This window comes from Lagopus muta, chromosome 17 (assembly GCF_023343835.1).
Source record: "Lagopus muta isolate bLagMut1 chromosome 17, bLagMut1 primary, whole genome shotgun sequence".
NCBI lineage: Eukaryota > Metazoa > Chordata > Aves > Galliformes > Phasianidae > Lagopus > Lagopus muta.
This window is the reverse complement of record NC_064449.1, coordinates 3,597,683-3,620,053: the sequence shown is the minus strand read 5'-3', so window position 1 is coordinate 3,620,053 and position 22,371 is coordinate 3,597,683. Positions and strand designations below refer to the sequence as shown.

Below are 22,371 nucleotides of genomic sequence, written 5' to 3'. Positions count from 1 at the left end.
AAGATCCAGAGATGGAGAATCAATAAGATTGAATGATTGGAAAGAATGGCGTACAAGAACAGAATGTAAATGTTAATCTTGTTTAAAATAAGGTTAACAGGAACAAATTTACTTGAAATAGTATTCAGGTGGGGAACATACACAGAACACTCAGTAACTCTCTGCCAGTGACAGTGAATGTAAACTGAATGGCTTTAAGTGATGCCAGGGGATACTTGCCTTGCTGAGCAAGGAAATCAGCTTTCAAAGAAGTCAGCATCACCTTTGTAATGGGGAGGTGCTGTTTATGTGTATTCTCATGGTGTTATGTGCATCATTTTTCAGTGTAGCTGGCAGCCAGTTACTGATTAGATGCGGACAAGACACCCCATACGCTGGCTGATGGTTCACTCTCATGGTGGGCATGAGAATAAATGACTTGGATTTCGTCATTTTTCATGACCTAAGTCACGAGGCTCACACCATACTTATGGCTCCAAATATTTATGCTGTGTATAGAGCCCCTCCTAGAATTCTCTTAGCAAAGAGATACATAGATGAAGAGTCCAACGCACTAATTTTCACATCAGCATTTTTCTCGTCAAGTCTCCATTTTACAAGTATTTTCAACATAACTGTACCTTAATTCAGTATTAAATTGCATTTGGAAATGCTGTTCCTTGACATTTCCATGCAAGTGTTCCCATTTATCTGTGGCTTTTTGCCTTTGTCCCGTAAGAGGAGCAGTTTCCAAGACCTCCTTCAGTTCAGGCTCACTTCAGTTTTCAGTTTTCAATACAGCACCAAAGAGGTGGGAAACCACTTATGCCCGAAACGCGTCCCTCCGTGCCGACGGGCAGAGCCTTGGGCCGCCTCCCTCGATCCTTACTGCCAAGCGTTCTGCCTGTTTCTAAAAGCACAAAAGCGACGCCGTCTTTCCGACACCATCGGTCTGTGTTCACCCTCTACCTGTGCGTGCTGTTACAGCCGAGAACGCAGGCACCGCATCACCCGCACCCGGCAGCAGTTATGGGGCGTCAGACGGACGCCAGCCGCGGTCCCGGTGGAGCGCTCCTGAAAGGGCGGCGCGCGCCACCAGCCGCGGCCATCTCGTGGGGCGCCGCGCCGCGGGACCACAGCGCCCGGCATGCCCCGCGGCCGGCGGACCGGCGGGAGGACTACAGCGCCCGGCATGCTCTGCGGCTCCAAGATGGCGGCGCCCAGGGACGGCACGAGCACGGACAGCAGTTCGGACTCGGAGAGCAGCGGCGGGGCGGCAGCGCGGTTCCGGGAGGCGACCTGGGATTGCGCGAAGCAGCAGGCGGCGGGGCGGGCGGAGCCGCGAGGCGGTGAGGGGCGAGGCGGTGGCCGGGCTGTGCCCTGCTTGTGCCGGGCTCTGGCCGCAGCTCTTTCTCACGTAGTCCTTCCTTTGGCAGGCGGATTTCCAAAGGATCAACGGCAGGCTACTCGGCCCAGCCTAAGGTATTGCTCTGCGGGCTTCGGGGTTGTGTTTTGGTGAAGAAAAACCTGAGGTGTGCTACTTAATGCCTTGCGTTGCCTCGTACTGAAAAGCCTTTGGTACAATTGTAATCTGCAGTGATGCTTAATTCTAATAAATTAATGAAGTGATTTTGGAAGTATATTCCTCATCCCTGTAACAGTGAAGCAAAAGCAATTGAAAATAAATGTCTGCTGGCAGTTTCAGCATGAGTTCAAGTTGTCGGAAAAGCTCTAATTCTTCCATGCCCCTGCCACGCAAAAATTAATAGTTATGTATCACAAAACTTCTCATTCAAAGAATGGAGGGTTATATACAGAAGGGCAAATAATAACAATGTGATTGCAAAGCCAGTCATTTGTTGGGTGGGAAAGCAGTGTCTGAATTAAGTGCCTTATAACAAAGGGGGTGCTGACCTGTGTAAGCTTGCAGCATTTCTGCAGGCTTGGTTTCAAAAGCTGTCAGCCTTGCAGCTCAGTGCCATCCTTTCTCCTGGGACAGATTTTGCGTGAATTGTGGCAATGTACTCAAGAAGCTCCTACCAGAGAAGGGATGTCCTGCCATCATTTGTTTGCTTTTGCAGGCTATTTCAATGAGAAAATCATCCTATTACTTTCAGGGAGGTGGCTGGATGATGTTTAGCTCATTGTTCGGAACTGAACTGTTGAGCTCTTCTGCTTTACTTGGCAGTTGTCCCTTATCAACTCAACATGAATTAGTTACTGCAGGGTAGGAGATTTTACAGCCCCCTATCTCCTGTTTGAGTGAGAGTATTGGCTGTTATTGCTCTTGAAGGAGGTGATCGTTATTTTATTTTAAACAGACGTGAGGTGAATGACCATGATGAGGATGGAAATGAGCTACAGACCACACCAGAGTTCAGAGCACATGTTGCAAAGAAACTGGGAGCAATGCTGGACAGGTATTGGCATGTCGTACTAAAAAGGCTTGTTGTATGGGTAGAGTGCAGTGATGCTTCTGTGTGCTAAAAGCAAGAAATTAAAGATCTGAGTGCAACTTGGAGAAATTGTTTTCTTCTCAATTCCTTCATTTCTGCGTTTAATGCAAACTTCCAATATTCTGTGAACTAATTTGGCTCACCTGTTATGTCCTTCTGGTAACGACTTCCTGTGCAACACTGCCAGTCTCCATTTACCTCGGTTGTAAATGCATTGTAGAGAGGAAGAATCATTTTATTATTATTATTATCATCATTTAAAGGCAAACATAAGAACCTTCCTCTCTTGCACCCTAAAGCTGTACGCGGTTCAGGATTTTACTGGCAGTGTGCATCTGTCTGGGCCTGCTGCTGTCTTTGTTATGTGTGTAAATATCACCCTTGGAACTAGAATTCCTGGTGTTTAAAGTTGGCTGTTAGAACTAAGTCATTCTTGTGGCATATGTTGCTGAGGGGAGGAGGCACGGTCTGCTCTGCAAGCAGGGAATTGAAGCTTCACTAAAAAAAAATAAGAAACCATAAGAGCACCCTGGTCTCGTTTCCTATGAATTTCCAATTTTAGCTCAGTTTGTACAAACCTATCTAACATCTAACCAGAGCTTTCTGTTTAGTTTCATCACTGTCTTGAAGGATTCATCAGGACCTTCACCAGCTCGTGTGCAGCAGTCTGACTGTGGAGATGATGGTGAGTCCCAGTCTTGTCACGTCCAAGTCGTGGCCATTTGCTGATGCAGTTAATCAAATAATAGCAAGTGAGATGGATCCTGTCCGGTGCCAGTTGTAGTTCTAGCTCTTTACTGGCAGAAGAGCACTAGCACAGGGTTTATTAGCATCAGTAAAGGCCGTTTCCTTGTCGTGACTGTTGTGTCCTAACTTTGCAGACTGACAGATGATTGTTACCAAGTGTAGCCATCTGTTAACAGCAGCAGGCTTTCCTAGGGTGACTGTTGTGGATTGCTCTCACTTATTCCGTATTTTGGCTAAAATTCCTTTCTAAATACATATTTTAGGTTTTCGCCTCTTCTCCTCCTCTGTCCCAGGAGGCTGTGGGCAATCAGAGCAAAGCCCTGCCCCAAGGAGGAGACGGCCGCCCAGTTCCAGGTGAGGTGCTGTCAGCTGCTTTGCTCCTTAAGTGCTATTCCAGCCCTTGTTTTCATGTTTCAGAGGCAGCAGAAACTCTCCCATGGGATTAGAAAGTTGAAGAGCTTAAGTGGGGTGTTTATATGACTGATACTTGAAAACAGCAATTTTCTTTTCTTTTCTTTCTATTTTTTTTTTTTAAATACAAATAGGAGATGTAAACAATTTTAAATGCTGACTGTAAGCATTGGAATCCTGGATCCACTGGCTGTTCATTCCCTGTTCTGATCTTAGATAGTTCTGCTTTCAATGCTTTGGATGAATTCAAGGCAAACATGTAGCATAATTTCCTTCCCTTTTATTACCTTTCCAGTGACTCAGACAGTGACCAAGAGTGGCAAAAGTACCAGGAGGCTGCTGTGTCAGCAGTAGACATTCTGAAGCAAAGTGCTTTTCCTGCACTGTCCCAGGATTCCAGCCAGAATACGTGTCAGGGTTATGTGGAGCACAGACAGAAGAAAAAGAAGAAAAAGAAAATAAAGGGAGAGAACAAAACTGAAGAGAAAATAATAGACCCAGCAGATTGTGACCAGGACAGCAGAGATTTGCCACGGTTGGATTCTGCAAATGGACAACACAAGAGACAGGACAGCAATCATACAGATAACAACACAGTGTCACCAGGAGCTGTGAAGAAGAAGAAAAAGAAGAAAGAGAGAGAATAAATGCTTTGCTGTGCAGATGGGCAGGTGATTGTGATGGATGCTGGGAAAAAACGAATGGAGTTACTGCAGATGAGGGAGAACTAATTTGCAAAGCTTTTGTTCTAAAAGCTCTGTGGCCTGGGAGTCTAATTAAAGTGACTTCCTATGTTCTGACCTCCCTTGGGGAGCATTTTTCTCCTAGCACAGCAGTTATCTGTGCTGCTGCTTGCAGTCCTAGCGCGACAGGATTAAATACTGTGCACAGACCAGTGTGGTGGAGGGGTGTAATCGTAGCTGCATCCCTTCTGATCTGTTCTCTCACATGCTGAAACCAAATCTTGTCTCTTGGAGAAAGCATATGATGAATTGAAGTTGGTTTACGTGGCAGCAGGTGGTCAACTTCTTTTTTGCTTTGATTTGCCTGTGGGAAACTCATTTATTGAAAAGCATTACCAGATGTTAGTCCCTGCCCCCCTCCATTTTTTCCCCCCTCTATGATTATGGTAAGGATCTGCTGTTGAAACCTGCCCTGTTACTGATCCCTCTGTAGTCCACACCTCTCCAGGGCCCCTGTGTGTAAACAAAGCAGTGAGCTTATTTTGAGGTTGTTAAAAACCAGCAGTTCTGCATCCTTCTAAATTTCTCTTAGAGTGTTTCCTGGGGTCTTTTTTTTTGTTATTAAATTCTTATTCACTATTAGTCTTATTTAATTTGGCAGGTTTGTGGGACAGCAGCTTTCTTGTGTTCAATAGCTCCCCCAGCAGAGACAAAACGGGCTGAAGGTGGCTTTTTGTTTGATTGCTGATCAATGCTGTGAAATTGGTACAGGAAATACTTAAATCTCAGTTGCTGAGTTTCAGACCTTGTTTTGTTTCATATGACTTTTGTCTGTGAAACGCAGTGGGTTTTGGCACTTAGCATAGCTCTTAATCTGCCCATTTCAGCTGCAGTATTCCAAGAAACAACCTGTTATTGGATCAATACTCTGCTCCTGTTGAGTTTCAGTAGGTCTAATTCATTGCCTCTATTCAGGAGACCTAAAAGCTGGATTAGAGAAACCAAAAGAGCTGATGCTCTTTGAACACAGGAAGGAAACAAGGTGTTTTCCTTCCTATTCTAAGATCCTTGCTGTTTGTCACTCAGGAGAACACACTTGGCATCCAAAAAATGGATGAAATAGAAAATTGGCTTGGAAGTAATCTGGACCTGACCGAAATTATTTGTTTTATGGCCAGTTAAAACTTCAGTGCACTGAAGCTAGCACCTCGAATGTCAAATGCATAACATTTTTTGCCTTGTTTTATATGTTTTTTTGTTTCTGCTTTTTCTGAATGGAAGTTAAAATTGATTTGCAAGTAATGCATGTGGGCAATTAGGAAATCATCCTTGCATAGAATTCCTTGGAGAACCTGGTTACCAAAATTAATTTCTGGTGCTGGGTGGTATCTAGAGGAAGCTCTTGCAGGCACAAACTGTTATGTGTTATCTGCAATAGTGAAATTTCCAGGCATGATAACCAAAGAGTTCACTGTTTTTTAATTGTTCCATGTGTCTTAATCTGTTCAGAATCTTGAGCATGTTCTGCTGTCCTGCTCACAGTAGCAAGGACAGCCCTTATCACAATGGCGAAAACATGTTAACTGGGGCTTTTTGTATGCCATGTCAGTGATATAAAGAGTCAGAGTAAATAAAGAAGAGGGGAATAATTAGAAGAGGAATTATGTATGTAGAAAGTTTTCATTTAGTGCAAAGAAGGCTTTTCGACTCCGGGGGAATTATTTTCATATCAGGAACTACAGAATCTATCCTACAGGGAAGGCAGGAGTGAAGTGTTCTATAACATCCATCCAAGTTGGCATTGTTACAGAGAACTGAGGGAACTACTGCTGTCTGTGGAGCACGGAGCCCCGCTGGATGTTGTGCAGTGTCAGGGACCTGTGGGGAATGGCACCCCTGGGTCGCTCAGCAGAACGTGTGAGATGAGCATCCATGTGGTTAATGCAGAGAGCTGAAGTCTCCTTGCTGCTGTTAAACTTTAATTTCTGCATTTAAAACAAAGCAGAGCTATATATATAAAAAAAAAAGTAACCAAGCCATTTCCACTAGGATAGCATGATTTTAGAGTAGGTCATTTTGAACTGAGAATGTTTGGGATTTTGTAGTTAATTAAGGGGTTTTACAGCTTGTAGTCCATGATCTTGTACTGACAGGTTTTTGCTGAGCCATTCCTGATTCAGTTTCTTGGTGACTTTCATTGCAAAGTCAGAAGCCAGGTTCTCACTCTTGCCTCCAACTTGATATTATCTCTCATAATTCCAATTCAGGTTTCCTTACATCAAAGGAGAAGGAGAGTGCTTTAAAGATGGTGTCCCTTTTTTGACAGCTCAATTTTTCTCTTTTCTGCATGGCTTACTTTGGTGTAGGCAGATTTGTACAGGTCCAACCTAGTGAAGGTGAGCAGAACCAAAGTTCCACATACATCTTGGCATTTTTTTGCTGTATTCCAGTCAGATCTCTGACTTTATAGCTCTCCTTCAGCATCCACAAGGATGTCTGGTCATTCTAGGCTGGCTTGTGGGGTTGGGTTTGGTTTTGGGGGTCTGTAGATCCTATCAGTGCAGGCACCACTGTTCCATAGCTCCTGCTCTGAGCCTGAGCCATCTCTTCTGGAGGCAGCTGGATGAGGGATTTATGAGGCAGTAGGGGCTGGAGGTTGGCTGACTGCAGCAACCATTCCTTCCAGTGGAAGGCAGTGGTGACAGTGACGGCAAACACAGTTGGAGTTGCGCCTTATGCCTTGTCCTGGCAGCTCCCTTTGGCTGGTTGTCTTGGTGTTACTGAGTGGAGGATGCCATCTGCGTGGAGATGAAGGTCTCAATGACGTTATGGGTGGATGGCAGCAGCTGACTGTGGCTGTTGGTGGAGTCAGAGCTCTGGTACAGCACCAGGCTGCTGGAGGACACTGTTAAAAGCACAGGTAGAAGTTAAGTACAAATAATCAGTGCAGTCCCCTCCTCACACGTGCACCTATTTGCAATATATGGTTTAAGAGAGCAAGTGGCTGCTCCTCTTACCAGCAGGGCTTGAGGTGAGGCGAGGACCAGACTGAAGGTGCTGGATGGTTGTGTCTTGGTTCTGTAGGTGTATCGCTGGTGCCTGCGATACTGGTGTATGGATCCCAGAGTCTGTGTGGGTTTCTGAGTCAGATGTGAATGCCTGGAGAAAAGAGTTAACAGTGCCTGGTTTCTTCATCCCTACTAACAGACGTGGAGGAAGAGGATTAGAAAGAATGAGCAGGTGCTGTTTCCAAGGAGATTAAATCCTTGATGGTGCAGTGAGAAGCTTGCTCTAATGTCTCCAGCAAGGCAAGGAGATGAGATCATTCTGCTGGGATGGCATTGACCACACACCCAAAAGCTCTTTGAGAAGCAAGGAGCTCCCAGCAGACTGATGCAGCTGTAAGGTGGGGGGGACACATGTGCTAAGGCTGTTACCTGTTTAGTTGGTGTCAGGTTAGTCAGCGCGCTGAGATTGGCTGTGTCTGTTATCACCATGGTTTGTGGGAGGAGGCCTGTATGTGTGTACTGGGCCACTTCAGACTTGGGGCCGTAGAGAGCTGTACACAAAACAAAAAATAAAAACCCAACAGGATCATGTGGGAGCTGGAGCTTTGTGTGAGGTTGGTTTGGCTGAGTTTCTCTCTTCGTGTGTGCAGACCTGCTGCCTGTCTGTGAAATACTGGGAACGGAGGGGCAGGAGGATGAATACGAGAGGAAAATAATTTCATAATTATAGCAATTAAGTTTCAGAGCCAGCAAATGCTCCAGAACAAAGTGTTTTGTTTTGTATGAGCAAATGAGTTTGCACTCTTACCATGGGGGTTCTGTATCTGGGCCATGGTAGCCATGAAGGGGCTCTGGTTGATGTGGCTCTGGACCTGCTGCATGAGGGGCTGCTGGTAGGACGGGTGCAGCTGCTGGGAGAACTGGACTGGCTGCAGGGTGGTGAGGCTGCTCCCCATGCTGTTTATCACAGGTACACTCTGGGGCTGGGTTGAAGTCAGGCCTGAAAAACAAGGAGTGATGACAGCGGCGCTGCACGCTATGGGAGGAGCGGCTGCTCTGCAACAGGAGCCTCTGAAGCAGTCACAGCAGTTCTGTCGGAGCAGTGGGATCAGATTCTGCTTTGCAGGAAACCCCTTTGTTCACTGTGGCTGGGAGTAGATTTCATGCCTATGAACATGAAGCAGGTAAGTGCAAAAGGAATAATGCAGGCAGCTACTATAAAAAGCTCCTCCGACTTCCCGTGTTTGTTCCTGCAGTGCCTCCTGTTGTACCAGTACAGGTCGCTTCCCTCTTAAGTGATAACATGATATAGATTTCCACTGGGGAGTCCTCGCTCAGGAGTGAACTCAGGGCAACATCTCAGTGTCTCATTCCTTTATTCTTTCCTTTTATATTAAGTTGTAGGTAACAGATGACTGTGCTGTAGCTGCCCAGCCACACGGAATGAAGTTTAAGCTCATTTTGTTTGGGCTGCTGAATTCTGGAATTTGAACCAGTGAGAAAGGCAGAAGGTTTCACTCATCAGTACTCATCTCTGTCTATACCGTATTCCTGGATATGTAGGGTATGTTCCTACACCCTATTCATCAAGCCTCTCTAGCACTGAGAGAATGTTAACGCTGTGGAAATCTCTTTTAATTATTCTTCTTCTTGGCTTGCACAGAATTGGAATCAATATCATAATGTTGGCTATAAATTGGGACGTGGAAATTGGTTCATGGTTGTTGACAAACAGGACCTCTTTCTTCCAGGGAAGAAAGGGTAAGAAGAGAGCACACATTTTATTCTCCTTTCTCTAATGAGATGCATTTTGGCAGTTGGTTTTTCCTGGAGTGAAAAGAAATCTGATAGCAGTCCAGAAAAACTGTTGAGGTAAAAAAAAATAAAATAAAAAAGAAAAAAAGAAAAAGTAAAAAAAAAAAAGAGTGATGACTGCATGTGCTTTTTGCAGGAAGTAGAACAGGATGTTTTGTCTTTCACTGTGAACATGCTTAAATTCCCTTAACTGAAAGCTGGCGTTATGTTTATATTTGGGAAGAGGCACAGCAGTAGAAAAAAACCATTGGCGTAGGAATAGATCACAGAATCCCTTGCTCTCAAGACTTGAGTTTCTGTGTGACTGGATTCTAACATGAATAAGGATGTCTGTCCCTTAATTTCACGGGTACTTGTCAGTAGTGCAGTTGAAGATCCTTAGTGTTTATGGCCATTTCCCCAGGTGCATCTCAGTGCCAAATTAGTGCTTTTATCTCTGAGGGTGAGGGGGGTAATTCTATGTAGCTCTGCACCAGAGTCCTGACGGGCAGAGTTACCAGAGCCAACAACCCCCCAAGCACACTGCTCACCTATTACCAGGGTGGAGCCGCCAGTGTTGGTGAATGCAGGCGCCAGGGATGAGGTCTCACCGGCTCCGATTGCCATCACGCCGGGCAGTGAGGCCATGATGAGGTTCTGAGTTTGCTGGCCCAGCGCATGGGGGTTTTGCTCTAGGCTGTGCAGGGCAGTCAGGGTGCTGACGGGGGGCAGAGTTCCTCCGGGAGCTGAGATCTGTGTGAGAGAAGGACAGTGGAAAAGCCATTTGCAGCAAGCTGAGTGTGGAGAGTCCCAAAGCTGTCAGCAACCTCTCCCTGCCTGCCCTTGACCCCTTGCTAACTGGAAAGACTTCACCTTTGCTTGTCTGCAGTCTTTCTGTTTCCTCATGCTCATCAATTAACCAGCAAAGGTCAGGTGTTGAAATATGAAGAGGAAATCCTTGCTCTTATAGTTCTTTCGTACTTAAAGACTATGAGGGCTGTACAAACACAGATGAGGTCAGTCCCACTGCACTCCCTTTGAAGGGAAAGTTTGTCCTCTGCTTCACAACTGAGGAAAGTGGGCCGTGCCCAGAGAAATTCGGAAGGAAGCTCACTACAGAATCCTCTTTCCTTGTTCACAAGGAGTTCACAAGGAACAAGGAGTTCCTCTTTCCTTATTCACCCCTTCCTCTGAGAAGTGCCTTTAATTTCCCTTCCTCTCAGTGAGTGTCTTTTTGTGGCCAGTTTTCAGATTAAGATTTTAAAGGGCTTGCTGAGAATAGTCCTTAGTTGTCCTTTTTTTCCTCATAAAATATTTTCTTCAGGCTATGTTAACAGTTCCTTGCTGTTAAAGGGGCAGCATATCTGTTGGGCAAATTCTGTGCTTGGATGTCGTGCTGATTTAGGCTGTGACCTCGAGACACCAAGAAATCTGATAACTGGACTGTTTTCTTGACCTCTGAAATGAAGCACATCACCTCTCTGTGCTCTGATGGGGTTTGAACTTGCAAGGCCCTGTAGAGATCTATAGCTGTGATATTGTGGCAAAAGGGCATTCAGATAAATTGGCTGATGGAGAAATTTCAGTGATTTATACTATACTTTTTCTTTCCCCCTCAGAAAAAATCTGTAAGAATGCTTTACTAAGAGCAAGCGCCAGCAGGTTAAATGGTGGGACAAATTATCAAACAAATACCAGCTCTAGAAGATGGCTTTAGAAGACTTTCAGCATCTCATGCAAGACTTTACTCTTTGAGGAGAAAATAGAAAAACAGAGATTTAAATCAAACTGATTTATGGTGAACTTAGCTGTGCCATGGGCCAATGTGCACTAATGCAAACTGCTGCCAACCCTGTTAGCAAGGGAGCACGTGGAAACTGAAGCTGACCAGTCATGTTGCCCTAATGCTCAATTGCTAGTTAAGTGGAAAGAGTTATTGGTTTGTTTTGTTTAAAATCCTCTTAGAAGGAAACTTGCTTTGAGGAAGGCAGGTTGCTGCAGTGTGGACATCCAGTACATGTCTCAGTGGTGTAACTGGTCTCTGATCTGTTAATCTCATTGGTTCTGCTCAACTCTTTTGGGATATGCAGTGTTCAAATGAGAGAGGTGATGAGTGTGAGTGGGGAAAGGGAGATGAGAAAAGAGCCTCCTGGGAGGAAGGAAATCAAATTGTGTCACACTTGGAGCTGTGTTCTTTTGGTGTTGGTTGTGCTGTGTGCTTGTTTTTCCACAATAGGTTGTTTGGGTTAGTATTAAAGAAATGCCTGTGCTTCCATGTCATCCCAACCCCCATCAGTCTGGAGCGCACGGGTATCCCCAGAGTTTTCATATTGCAAAGTCAGTGCAAGGCAGTTGTCCTCTATCTGTAATACAGCTGTTTTAAAGGGCATTCTAGGAAATACCACTTCTGAAGAGTCTCCCCTGTGGCCACCCTCTAGTCGCCAGGACTCTGGTGTACATCACTTACCAGCTTGGTGTCTGTGCTCAGCAGGTTCTGGCTGGGCTCCAGCCCAGGGGGAGAAACCTGATGCAGGATGGTTTGGGTGGTCACCATGGAGCTGTTCCCGTGGTGGTTGCTGCTGGAGGACTCTGCCTCGCTGGCTGGCTGCTGGTTGTACCTCACTCCTGCATCACAACAGGGGGAAACTCTGTGTTAAAACCGAGTCACTTCACCAAGTGCTAAGCTCGGTTGCATTTGTGGACGCTGGTCTCTGGGCATTTAGGTCAAGGGCCGGGTTTGCTGTCTCCCTTTCAGATCTCCCTCCGGTTGCTTCTTACCGTGAACTTTGGTGGGTGAGAGAGCAGGAGGCGGCTGAAGGGAGGAGGAGTTGTGAGGAGTGAGAGGGGGAGCAGAGGTGGGCTGCGGCCCGCTGAAGTTGTCCATGGCCAGCTTGTGCCGGAAGGCCTCCTCCTTCCTGCGGTTGGCAAACCAGTTGTAAACTCGCACCTCGGTCACCAGGTTTGAGCCCAGACCCTGGGCCTGAGATGGGGAAACGCCTCTCTGAATACATTCTGCTCTGTTAGGAGAAAGCACAAAAAGAGTTTTGCTGAGTCTGCCTCGGTCAAAGGCACGCAGTACGTGTGCAACCCCAAAGTGATGGCGGTCTTACACACCACAGGGGAGGATCCTGCTGGGTACAGCGAGATGTGGGGCATTACTGCATCCTTAGCAAACAGGGAATGCTCACGAGTCTCGATTCAAATGTGGCTGATGCCACAAGCCTGCTTCATGTGGGCCTTAGCACACCAAGCATGCAGAGGCCCTGCTCCGATTCTTCAGAACCAGGCACCCTTCTTTACCTGTTGCACTCTTCCACCAGTGCCTCTCTCTCTTCTTTGCTGGGGTTCTTCTGTCTCTCGTAGGCTTGGAACAGAATCTGTTGTGAGGCAGGACCCCATTTAAAGCGATTTCTTCGTCCCTTCTTGGTGGGCAGATCATCTCCCATGGGCTCCTCTGTCAAGATCCCCTGACCAGCATGTGTGAATTCTGCAGGCACAAAAGGGCGAGGGAGTTTAGAGTAAATGTCATGGGAAACAGAGGGCTGAATCTAGAAGGGGCAGAAATCAAGTTCCATAATCTGCTAAAACAGTTAAGATGTTCCTAGCAGGACTGTGGTGACCTACCCCTTCTCTTACTTGCATTGCATCTCAGCTCCCACCTTGGGGAAGTGAAAACAGATGTGGGAGGCTTGAGAGTAAGTATGATTGGGGTCCTGCTCTCCAGAACAACCCAGAGGCTGACAGTCTTGTTTCAATTGCAACTCATGAATACAAAGTTAAGTGAGAGATTGTAGGCAGGTTCTTGAATATAGAAGTGCATGCTGCAGTGATGGGTTGCCAGTGGGTGTCCGTATAGAGAGGGCCTGGAGCATGAGGTGATAGCCAGCAGTGGTTTGTTACAGCAAGTACAATAGTTTGCTGCTTTTTGCAGCTAGGGGAACTGTTGCTTTAGCTGAAAATTGTACCAGCCTGGTGCTCAGACAGAAATGCCTGAGAAATGTCTGTGATGTGTCAGGAACACTGTTTTAGTCTGAGGATGGATTTCAAGCTCCAATGGCAAATGAATAATGTTAGTTTGCATCTCTTTAGCAACATGATGGGTGGAGTGGGTAACTGCAGGCTGTTTTGTGATGGGGCATTTTTCCATGTGCGGTTAGGTTCACTTTACTGAATACTGACATGGATTTCTCTAAGCTTGCTTCCAGAAATGGCTTTTCCTGCATTTTTTTTCCTTGATAGAAATGTGCAGTAAGGATCAGCAAGGGAGAGCAGAGGCTTTTATGAAGTTGGAAACTGCAGAACAATTACTGCTGTACTTACGCTGGGCCACCTCTCGCTGCTTGCGGACGTACCAGGTGTAGAGGGCTGCCCTTTTTTGGGTCTTCATGGGAGTGCCCTTGTTGAGGTGTTGTGAGAGGTGGGATTGGTTCAGACCAGTCGTGTCCACCACCTCGCGCTGAGGGATGTTGTGCTGTTGGAGGTAGGATTTCACCATCTTTGCTACCCGCCAGGGATCCTCTCTGGAAGGAGCAGAAAATATTTCTCAGGAGAGCTCTCTGTAGCACCTGCACTCGGCAGACCTGCATCCCAAGGAGCTTGGTGCTTCCCTAGGTGCACCATGCATATCAGTCAGCACCACTGCATGTGGTGAGGCAGGAGTGTTAACTGGCTAAAGAAAGGAGAGCTGTTCTCAGTGTGGCCAGGGCACAGCATCTGTCAGAAATTAGGTGGAAAAGATGTATCTGGCTTCCTTTAAGCAGATCTCTGTAGGCACTTTGATCTCCCCTTAGAAAGAGCCATCTTTGGCTATCAGGGGAACTTTCCAAAAACATGGCAGCAGTCTTTGCCATCTGTGCTTATTTTTATACAAGGCTTTGCCCTGCTCTGTTCAGGCAACGGCCATCTGTAAATGATAGAAGGTGCTGACAAGTGACACAGACAAGGAATGTACATCCCTTTCTGCTGGGAAGTAATAAAGCATTTTTGCTGCTAGTGAATAATGCTGTGAGGAGAGAAGTGACATTGGATCTCAGCATTCAGCTGGATATGTTATGACTACAGGTATCTATTTTTCAGAGATGACAACTATCTTGCCATTCTCTACTTACTTTTCTTCTCTATCCTCTTCAAGGCATAAGTGCTTGGGATAGGTGCAATTCATTTTTCCAAGGCAGATTCACTGTGTTACTATGCTGAACCTAGCTCATGCCCTAAATCTTGTCAGGGATGAGAAACATGGCAGAGATTCAGGCAGTGAAAACAGGCTTTCATCAAACTGTCAGAGGACAGCTATGCATGTAATATGTATACACGAAGCAATCTGGCATTATGTGCATCAGCCTTGCATTATTAACATCTGATTAACATCTAGATCCACTCAGACTCCTACTCGCTATAAAGAACAGGCAACCTATTAATTCCTCCTATTGCCACTCTCCTTTGGGGTAACAACTGGAGGAAAACTTGAAGCTAATCTGATTTGAGATTTTATAATGAACGTGAATCTCTGATTAAGACCTCTGATTAGAATATCCACAACTGTTCCTAAGGAGGCGTTCAGTGCCAGTTTGGATGGGGCCCAGCCTCATCTAGTGGGTGCCTTGCCCACAGCAGGGGAGTTAAAGCTAGATGATCTTTAAGGTCCCTTCCAAGCTGAGGCATTCTATGAACTTGTGAGAACAGACAACGTGACTTTGACTGCGACTTCTTTGTGTTTGTCAGTTTCACTGAGGCTGAAACAGGCAGTCTAGAACCAACCAACTCAGGAGCCTCTATGGAAAAGATTCTGGTTCAGTTTTAACAAAGCATCCTTTTGTTTTTGTATGCAGGATATCTGGTGGAGAAGGTTTGCACACTGTAGAAGTACAATGGTGCTGCATCTAACACCAGCATCAAAGGAGCAACGGGGATGAAAAAATATTTCTAATATTATGGGTGATGTGTTGCAAGAATACAGAGATCTGAGCAACTGGCAACAGCTGTACTGTTGGAGGCTTTGTTGATTCAATAGGTTGCCAGAGGCTGCAAAGTGATAAGCAGGACAAAGTCCACACCTGTTCTCTCAGTGCAAATACCCTTATCTCTGTTCCCTTCACAGCCTTTCACAGTGGCTGGGTAGTCCAAGGAGCAAGCTCTGCTGCCATTGTATGTATGGCGGAAGCAGGGTTGGTTACAGCTCTCTGAAGAATCTGTTTTCTTAAATTAGGACCATTTGCTTCTCTGTTTTGATGGTACACTTGCTTACAGAGCTTCAGTCTTCTAGCCTACTCCCTTAACTATCTTCGTCTTTTCAGAAGCCTCAAATTGGGCTGAATTTGCAGAGCTTTTCCATCTTCGGTGTCTTTCCTCCCTCAGTGTTTGTGATATGTTCCAGCCAGCACATGTGCCTTGAATTTGTTACACACGTCTCTACACAGAAAAGGCTCCTACTTGTGATCTCTTCTCTTAGATTTGAGCTCTGGCTCAGATGGGGAAAGGAGGGACTGTGTCATTACTGATGGAAACCACTGTGACATATTGATTTCCTTCCTGCAGGCTGATGGTGAGTCACTTCTGTCTTCCCTGTCAAGATCCTTGCTTCTTTGTGGTAGGAACAAAGCGGGAAGAATCCAAGAGTCTCTTTTTCACTGTAGTTCAAAGCCTTGTGCTTTCTTTTCTGTTTGTTTGTTTTATTTTGAGACAAAGCAGAGCGGGTTCTGTAAGGGAAAACACTGCAGGGAAATCTTACCACAGTATAATTTCATAAGGTAGTTGTATGTAATCCAAACTACTCTGTACATCATCAAAACGTGGGCTGTAATATCAGTGCAGCAATTTATTTTGGCCCTGGACTACATCACAGAACAAGCAATGGCAGCTGCTCAGCTGAACCCTGAAATGAGCTGTTGCCCAGATGCTCAGTTCCACCTGCAGAGTCTGCATCGTTGTCACACACATCGTAAGGTAAACCTTAATTCCTTCAGCAGTGGTAGGACTGTCACTGACTGTCAGTTTTCCTGTTTAGCTGTGCTAAAATCTCACTTCCACGGTGAGTTAGAACTGGTGTGCCTCACTCAAGCTCTCTTCTACCTGCAAGCCCGTTTTCTACTTTTTTAATCTTCATTCTTCCCAAAGCTACCTCTCCATCCCATTCTTGCTTTGGAGATGTTAAGTTCTTCCTGGAAATTGTTCCACGTAATGCTTACTTCCCAAATCTTGCTTTCAGCTTTCAGTCCTGCTTTCAGTCCTGCTTTCAGCTTCTGAGCATGGCCCCTCTCCCTGACTCCTGTCAGCCACAGGGGCCTGGGTCTTCTCTCCATTCCAGCTTCCCATTTTCTTAGTTTTGAGGTCACTTTTTAAGGGCGTTTTCACCTCCCTTTTGTTACCTGAACAATAAGTAACCCAGGTAGTTAGTTATAAACTCAAAGGGAACAAGAGGCTGGTTGATAATTTATAGCAACATCTCAAATTTAAATGGAAAGTAAATATCAAGTTGTTAGCATTAAAGAAAACCCATTCCAGAGAGCTGGAGATGTAACATTCGGGGGACATTCTCTTTCCTTCACTCTTCTTGACTTTTCCTTCTTTTTCCTTTGTTCCTTTCTTTCCCTTCTTCTTCCCCATTTTTTCCCTCTATTTCTCTTTTCCTTCTTTCTTCTTCTCAGATTCTCAGGCAAGAGAATCCTTTGTGGGTTCTGAATCGCTGTTTGGACCAGAGCTCACTTACGCAGAGGTTCAGAGCGGTGAAGTTCTCAGCACCGTGCTCTGTGCCTTTCCTCTGGAGCCTGCTAGAAGCCCTCACTGATGCCAGTGCACACCTGGAGCCGTGCTGGGCAGAGAGCAGGGAAGGTAAGACCATGGACAGGCTTCCTTTCTGATGAACTTGGCCTGGTTCGCCTCATCTTGGTTTATACGTGGAAATGGAAGGGGTGTGGCAGCTTCATCTCAGCTTTCCCCCGTTACAGCAACTCGAAGACAGTTTACGTGAGGAAGATATTGACTCTTTATCATGGCTTTTCTTTTTTCCCTCAAGGAAGGCATGCTTTTGACCCTGCCTCTAGGGGAAACCTGTTGCTTATCTCCGTTTCTCTCTTTCCTAATGGCATTTTGCTCCTTGCCCTACAGGTGAACTGCTGCTAAACCTCTCGCCATTCTCTGGACGTGCAGTAACTCGATCTGTCCCTGCTCCCAAGGACGCCTCTCTCTTGCCTTCTGTAGGTAATACCAGGCTGTTCTTTCTCTCTGTAGGGTGATCTAGAAGGAATGTTGTTGCTCAGATTGCAAATTTATGGAAGATCAATGAGACATTTAGGGATGAAATGATGAAATGTCAACTCCTCACTACAGAAGCATTAGTCTGAACTGCCTTTATCCGTTGTTTTCTGCAGGGACAAAATGTAATAGGTGCCCATAGGATCACCCAGTTGTGTAGAAGTCTCTTGTCTAATTCCTAGCTTACTCAGCTTTGTTCTGTGCTTCTAAAACCATGCTTCCAACTTCAGTGGTCCTGTGAGGATGTGCTGGGTCTCTTGGTGCTGTCACTTTTCCTTTCCATCTCCTGGGAAGCCTAGCAATGGACTCCCTCTGGTACTACTAAAAGAGTGATACCTGCAGTTACCACAAAGACTTTCTTGTATTGCCTGTAGCTGCCCACAAGTCAATCTCTCTGTTCAAATGTGGTCTACAATATCAGGCCAGGGATTGTTAGCCTGAAGAAAGTTCTTTCTAAAGGTGAAAGAGCCTCCATCTGATTTCTTGACGTGAAATCCTTGTGTAGATGCTGAAATAGGTAGTTTTGCAATCACTGAAGTTCCACTGGGAATACCTGGGCTTGGAGATTTCTTGCCTTCCTTCCTTTTATTCATTGCTAGAAGTAATTTCTATTATAGAGTAATTCCTATTACAGATTCTTCTGTCCTGTCTGTAATTACAATATTATTTTAAGGACGTTACCTTTTGGCATCTGTTAATGGAAAGGTTTATTCTTAAAAACAAAGAAAAAGCTTTAGTAAGCAACAACTGCTTAGACATTATCAAGCCCTGATATTGGTTCAGATAGTTGGAATAGATTCTCAGACATAAAATTGCTTTGAATATATTTTCTAATCAAAGATCTACACAATGTGATACTTGACAATACAGACTTCCCAGTGTTTTCACTTTACCTTGAATAGTTTTAATCTATTATATTCCTCCATAAATACTCTTCTAACTTTTTGGACCCCTGGTGCATTGCTCTGTCCTGTGGTACTTGGGATTGATGAATGTGGGCTCTGAGGTTCAGAACAAAGCTTTGCAATTACAACCCAGGGTAAGGCTTAGGAGATTCTGGTTCTCACCTATCCTTTTCTCTACCCTCTTCGGGTTTTAGGTAAGTCACAGAATCTCTGTAGAAGGGCAGTATTACTCAACTGACTGTCTGCAGAGAGATGTGGGACTGTTGGCCAGAAAGCATTAATGTCACAGGTTTGCAAGGGAAGTCAGTCTTGTGCTGAGCCGGATAACGTGCACAAGAGAAAACAGTAGCAAGCACCTAGGAAGGCAGAGATGGTCAGAAACCAGAAATTGTGCTAAAGTGAAGTTGGCAGGAAGGAATTCCCTCCATACGTGAGCCTGTTCTCAGATCACAGGCGATAGAACTGAAGTCCTGCTTCACCCATTCATTAAAGAAAACGGGGCAAAGCCAGGAGCTCCTCTTCAGCTTCCATGGTCTCCCTTGTGGACAGATACCTGATCGGAAGTTAATGATCAAAAGGCTTATCAGGGGCTTTTCATCTATAAATTTATAAGACAAAAGAGAAATAATAAAGCCACTGGATAATTAGTAACTAGCCAGGGCCCGCCCGGTGCCACTGGTCTCAAACTACCCCAAGACCTGTACGCAGACTCAGGGAGATGAGAAGGAGGCAAGGGTGAGGGGAAGGAAATGCATGGAAGGGAGAGAAAAATTAGCTAGGAAGACATTAAAAAGGGGAGGATTGGCAGCAGAGACAAAACTGAGGAGAGAAGAGGGAATAGGTCCAAAGAATGAGGGAGAGAAAGGCAAGGGGAACAAAGGAGGCTAAAAGGTGTAACAGAGATGGAAGAGCAGAAGAGAAGAAAGAGAGACTGGCCCCAAAAGAAGACTGAATTATTAGGAGTGCTTTCCCCACCCGGGTAGGAGCTGATCCAGTGAATTTACCTCTGTTGGATGCAGCTGTCTCAGCTCGCAGTCCGCCATCTTCCATCTCCTAAGTACTTATGGTGAGTGCTAACTCTGACCTGCTGTTTTTCTGGCTTTGGCCTTTCTGGTGAGATCTGATGTTTTGCTTCTTGTTGTTACCTTTAATATTTATTCTGTTTGCATGTGAAGAGGAGGGATACAGCAATGCCTGAGAAATTCTCTGTGTTTCAGTTTTAGTGAAGATTTTAGGTGCAGGTCATTGCTATGTCTTGGATTTTCTGTTAGCTTGAGATTTCAGAATGTCCACCCCCCAAAACAGATGGGCAGATTCTGCTTCTGAGGTGCTAGATTGCTTGGATGGACATGATCCTTGTTGGGCAAATCTCTTTGCCCACAGAAATATTGTCCCATGAAGAATGCCAAATGGTAATTCCAGTGAATGTTTCTCTGTCACAAGACTTAGTGGTTAGGGAGCTCTGCCTGTCTTTTGGTATTAAAAATGCGTGTATGCAAAGGCAAAATAGTGTGGGTATAAAACCTGCAGTTGTTGCTGCGTATGTACTTTATGGCTGTGACAGAGAGCGGATGGTAGAAGCAGTGGGTTCTGCTTCACTGCAGGTATTTGATTTGTGTGCTTTCTACAAGAAAATCTCCACTGAAGTCAGCATTGCTAAGCACTCGTGGGATGAGAAGTTCCCTTGGTTTGTCTCTGACCATCAGTGCTTCAAAGAGCAGTAAAGTTAAAAATATTTATCACCTTAAAATTAGCAGGGAAACTTCACAGCTTCACTTTACCATCAAGTCACTGGCTAACATGATACCTGTTAAGAGTGTGACCAGATATTATTTTTTCTTTCCTTGATGACTGAAATTTTGAATCCAATAAAAGTATAAATGGCGGAAACTAACGTTTAGTCAAAGATGCAACTTACACAGCCCACGAACTGTTCTCGAGCCTGATGAAACAAGCATTTCAAACTCATAATCGGGCTTCGTGGCTCCCATTATGCATTGAAGTGAAATTAAAAGAGAAAGTTTGAGCATCTGTAAGAGTATGGGGAGTGTTCTGGGGGGATAGTCGGGCATGGATGGAGCTCTGCAGCTAGATCAGTTGTGAGCACACTGAGCATAAAAGGTAAGGAAAAGAGACTTAGCGGGAGAATGCAAGAAAGAGCAGCAAAGAGGAGCAGCAAATTATTTCCTTACTGTAATAGTCTTTCCACCACAGCCTTCTGGTGAGCAGCCTCCTCAGGGCTCAAGTTTTCCAGCTCCTTCATTATCGGAGGGGTAAATTCCTCCCCGTCATCAGAGGTTTCATCTTCCGACAACCTGGTTTCCCCCATTCCATTGGGGAGATTGGGGATTTCGGGGCAGGACTCCCCTTTCTCTGTCTGCAGGGCATTGATAGCATGCTGACTTTCACTCTGGAGCATGTAGGGTTCCACTTCGCTCAGTGCCTTGATCAGGGTCTCCTTGGTTAGCCCCGACTCCAGCAGCGCTCCCAGCAGCTCCACTTGAAGATGGCTCAGCTTCGAGACCATGGTCTTCAGGCTGCAGTTCTTTGGGTTTGAGTTCCACGTTATCCTGCTTCCAGCTTCCCTACACCATGTTCCTGAGGTAACACGCCCGACTGTCAGCAGCGGGCACAGCGCAGCCTCCCGCCTTTACGCCCCCCCCAAAAAAACAAAATACAAAATTGAGCCACTTCGGACCCCCCACGACTGTCCTGAGCCAGTGCTGATAAAGGGACCCTTGGCTATCTGTTTACATTGGTAAATTCTCCAAGGTTCATATTTATCTGTGTGCTTAGCAAGTTACTGAACTTTGGACTTCAGCACTGCAGCAGCAGTTCACAAAGTGCAGAGGGAGAGAAAGCAGGGGGAGGGGGAAAGGGAGGGAAGCAGAGAGAGGAAAATGAAGGGATAGAAGGTCTGCCAGCATGGAAAAGTAAGCCATGGAAAGAAAACTGAGAGAACAAGAGTGGAAAAACAAGGCTTACTTTTGGCCCCATTCATTTTAGAGAAGGAAGAGGTAGAGTACGTACGAGGAAGAGTTGCGTTCGCCAATGTTGGAAGGTTGCAGAGCCTACTCTGAGCTCTAGCTGTGGTGGGTTGAGCTACTCTCAGCTCTTGCTGAGAGCTTTGGGCTGCAAAAATACTGCCTCGGCAGCTTGGTTTGCCTTTGTACAGCCCTCCAGCAGAGACGAGTGACCACTGGGTTGGTTTGAGCGTTCCCAAGACCCGCAGGATGTTCTGGAGCTCCTGCTGACTTCTGTGGCAGAGCATTGAGTCCTAAATGTTTTTTGTTTTTTTTTTGCTTTTGCCTTTGGCTTGCTGGGTGCCTTAATATGCAAACATCAGCACTTGCCATAAGAACTTGCTACGTTTATTGCTGAATTGATGAGAAAAAGCTGTGTACACACGTAATTCAGATACTGCTTGCCCCATTGAGCTTGTGATTCAAGCACATGGTAGGGACTGGCCCTGGGTGTTGGTACATGCTGAGAATCCCTATCTGCAGCTGCCCTGCTTCTGAGAAGTGCTCTGGGCAGCTTTGGCTCCCATTTATCACCTACGTCTCTTGATACCAACCCTGCTCTAATGTTCTACTCCCACCTGTTGTTTGAATCCTGAAAACATGCTCTGTAACTTCACTGGAAAAATTTAGGGCAATTCTCATGGAATCTTCGTTTTATGATATTTTCCAGTCTGAAAATATATGAATGATTTTATCCATTTTGAAGAATTAGGAAATAACTTGGCGTGGATTTGATGGTGCACGAGCATCTTGTAAATGGTTCCTTCTTACATGATCAACAGGAGGACTTAAAACTGTTGTTTTATTAGAAGTTTCCTATGGGCAGCCACTCACCTTGTTCTATATCACTTCCACTAAGCTCAAGAGAAGGGGAGCCCAACAGAACAGTCTCAAAAGCAATAAGTATTCCAACACAGTGCTGCGGAATGGCCTGGGCCCCTATTCTTCCTTCATGCTCTCCAGGCGCCTGTGACAAGGGGCCAAGTCAGCAGCTGAAGGGCAGAGTGTTTTTCAGATGAGACCCCCCTCCTTCCTCCAGGCTCAGCAAGATGTGCTTGGGCTGCTGGGCTGACCTTCCCAGCCAGGGCTGTTGCTAACTGTCACCTTTTGTTTCA

General features: G+C 45.7%; 3 protein-coding genes across 7 annotated transcripts in view; 2 read left to right on the top strand and 1 right to left on the bottom strand.

Annotated features, from left to right (window-relative positions):
* The first annotated feature begins 1,110 nt into the window (after nt 1–1,110).
* Nucleotides 1,111–9,618, top strand: C17H12orf43 (chromosome 17 C12orf43 homolog). Of its 4 annotated transcripts, none has more exons than XR_007380397.1 (8): nt 1,111–1,328; nt 1,416–1,461; nt 2,301–2,399; nt 3,047–3,120; nt 3,446–3,536; nt 3,889–4,264; nt 8,255–8,468; nt 8,683–9,618. XR_007380397.1 is itself a non-coding variant. In XM_048964479.1 (7 exons), the coding sequence occupies exons 1-6, from the start codon at nt 1,127–1,129 to the stop codon at nt 4,238–4,240; spliced, it is 864 nt and encodes a 287-aa protein (XP_048820436.1). In that variant the 5' UTR covers nt 1,111–1,126; the 3' UTR covers nt 4,241–4,264; nt 8,255–9,618. The 4 variants fall into 4 exon arrangements, 2 of the variants coding, with proteins under 2 accessions (XP_048820436.1, XP_048820437.1); XR_007380396.1 differs by having other exon boundaries at nt 8,255–8,848; nt 8,948–9,618; XM_048964479.1 differs by having other exon boundaries at nt 8,255–9,618.
* On the bottom strand, nt 4,521–22,364 carry HNF1A (HNF1 homeobox A). Its single transcript, XM_048964470.1, has 10 exons — nt 20,426–22,364; nt 13,399–13,598; nt 12,379–12,565; nt 11,857–12,095; nt 11,546–11,703; nt 9,630–9,831; nt 8,093–8,284; nt 7,714–7,835; nt 7,294–7,435; nt 4,521–7,181 (listed from the first exon to the last, which is right to left on the bottom strand). The coding sequence occupies exons 1-10, from the start codon at nt 20,758–20,760 to the stop codon at nt 7,054–7,056; spliced, it is 1,905 nt and encodes a 634-aa protein (XP_048820427.1). The 5' UTR covers nt 20,761–22,364; the 3' UTR covers nt 4,521–7,053.
* Nucleotides 13,687–22,371, top strand: part of SPPL3 (signal peptide peptidase like 3) — a 61,088-nt gene continuing 52,403 nt past the window's right edge. Inside the window, exons 1-2 of one of the 2 annotated variants that reach the window (XM_048964476.1) lie at nt 13,687–16,905; nt 17,182–17,274. The gene's annotated coding sequence lies outside the window, so the exon portion shown is untranslated. The remainder of the gene's footprint in view (nt 16,906–17,181; nt 17,275–22,371) is intronic. The other variant, XM_048964475.1, reaches the window with a different exon arrangement.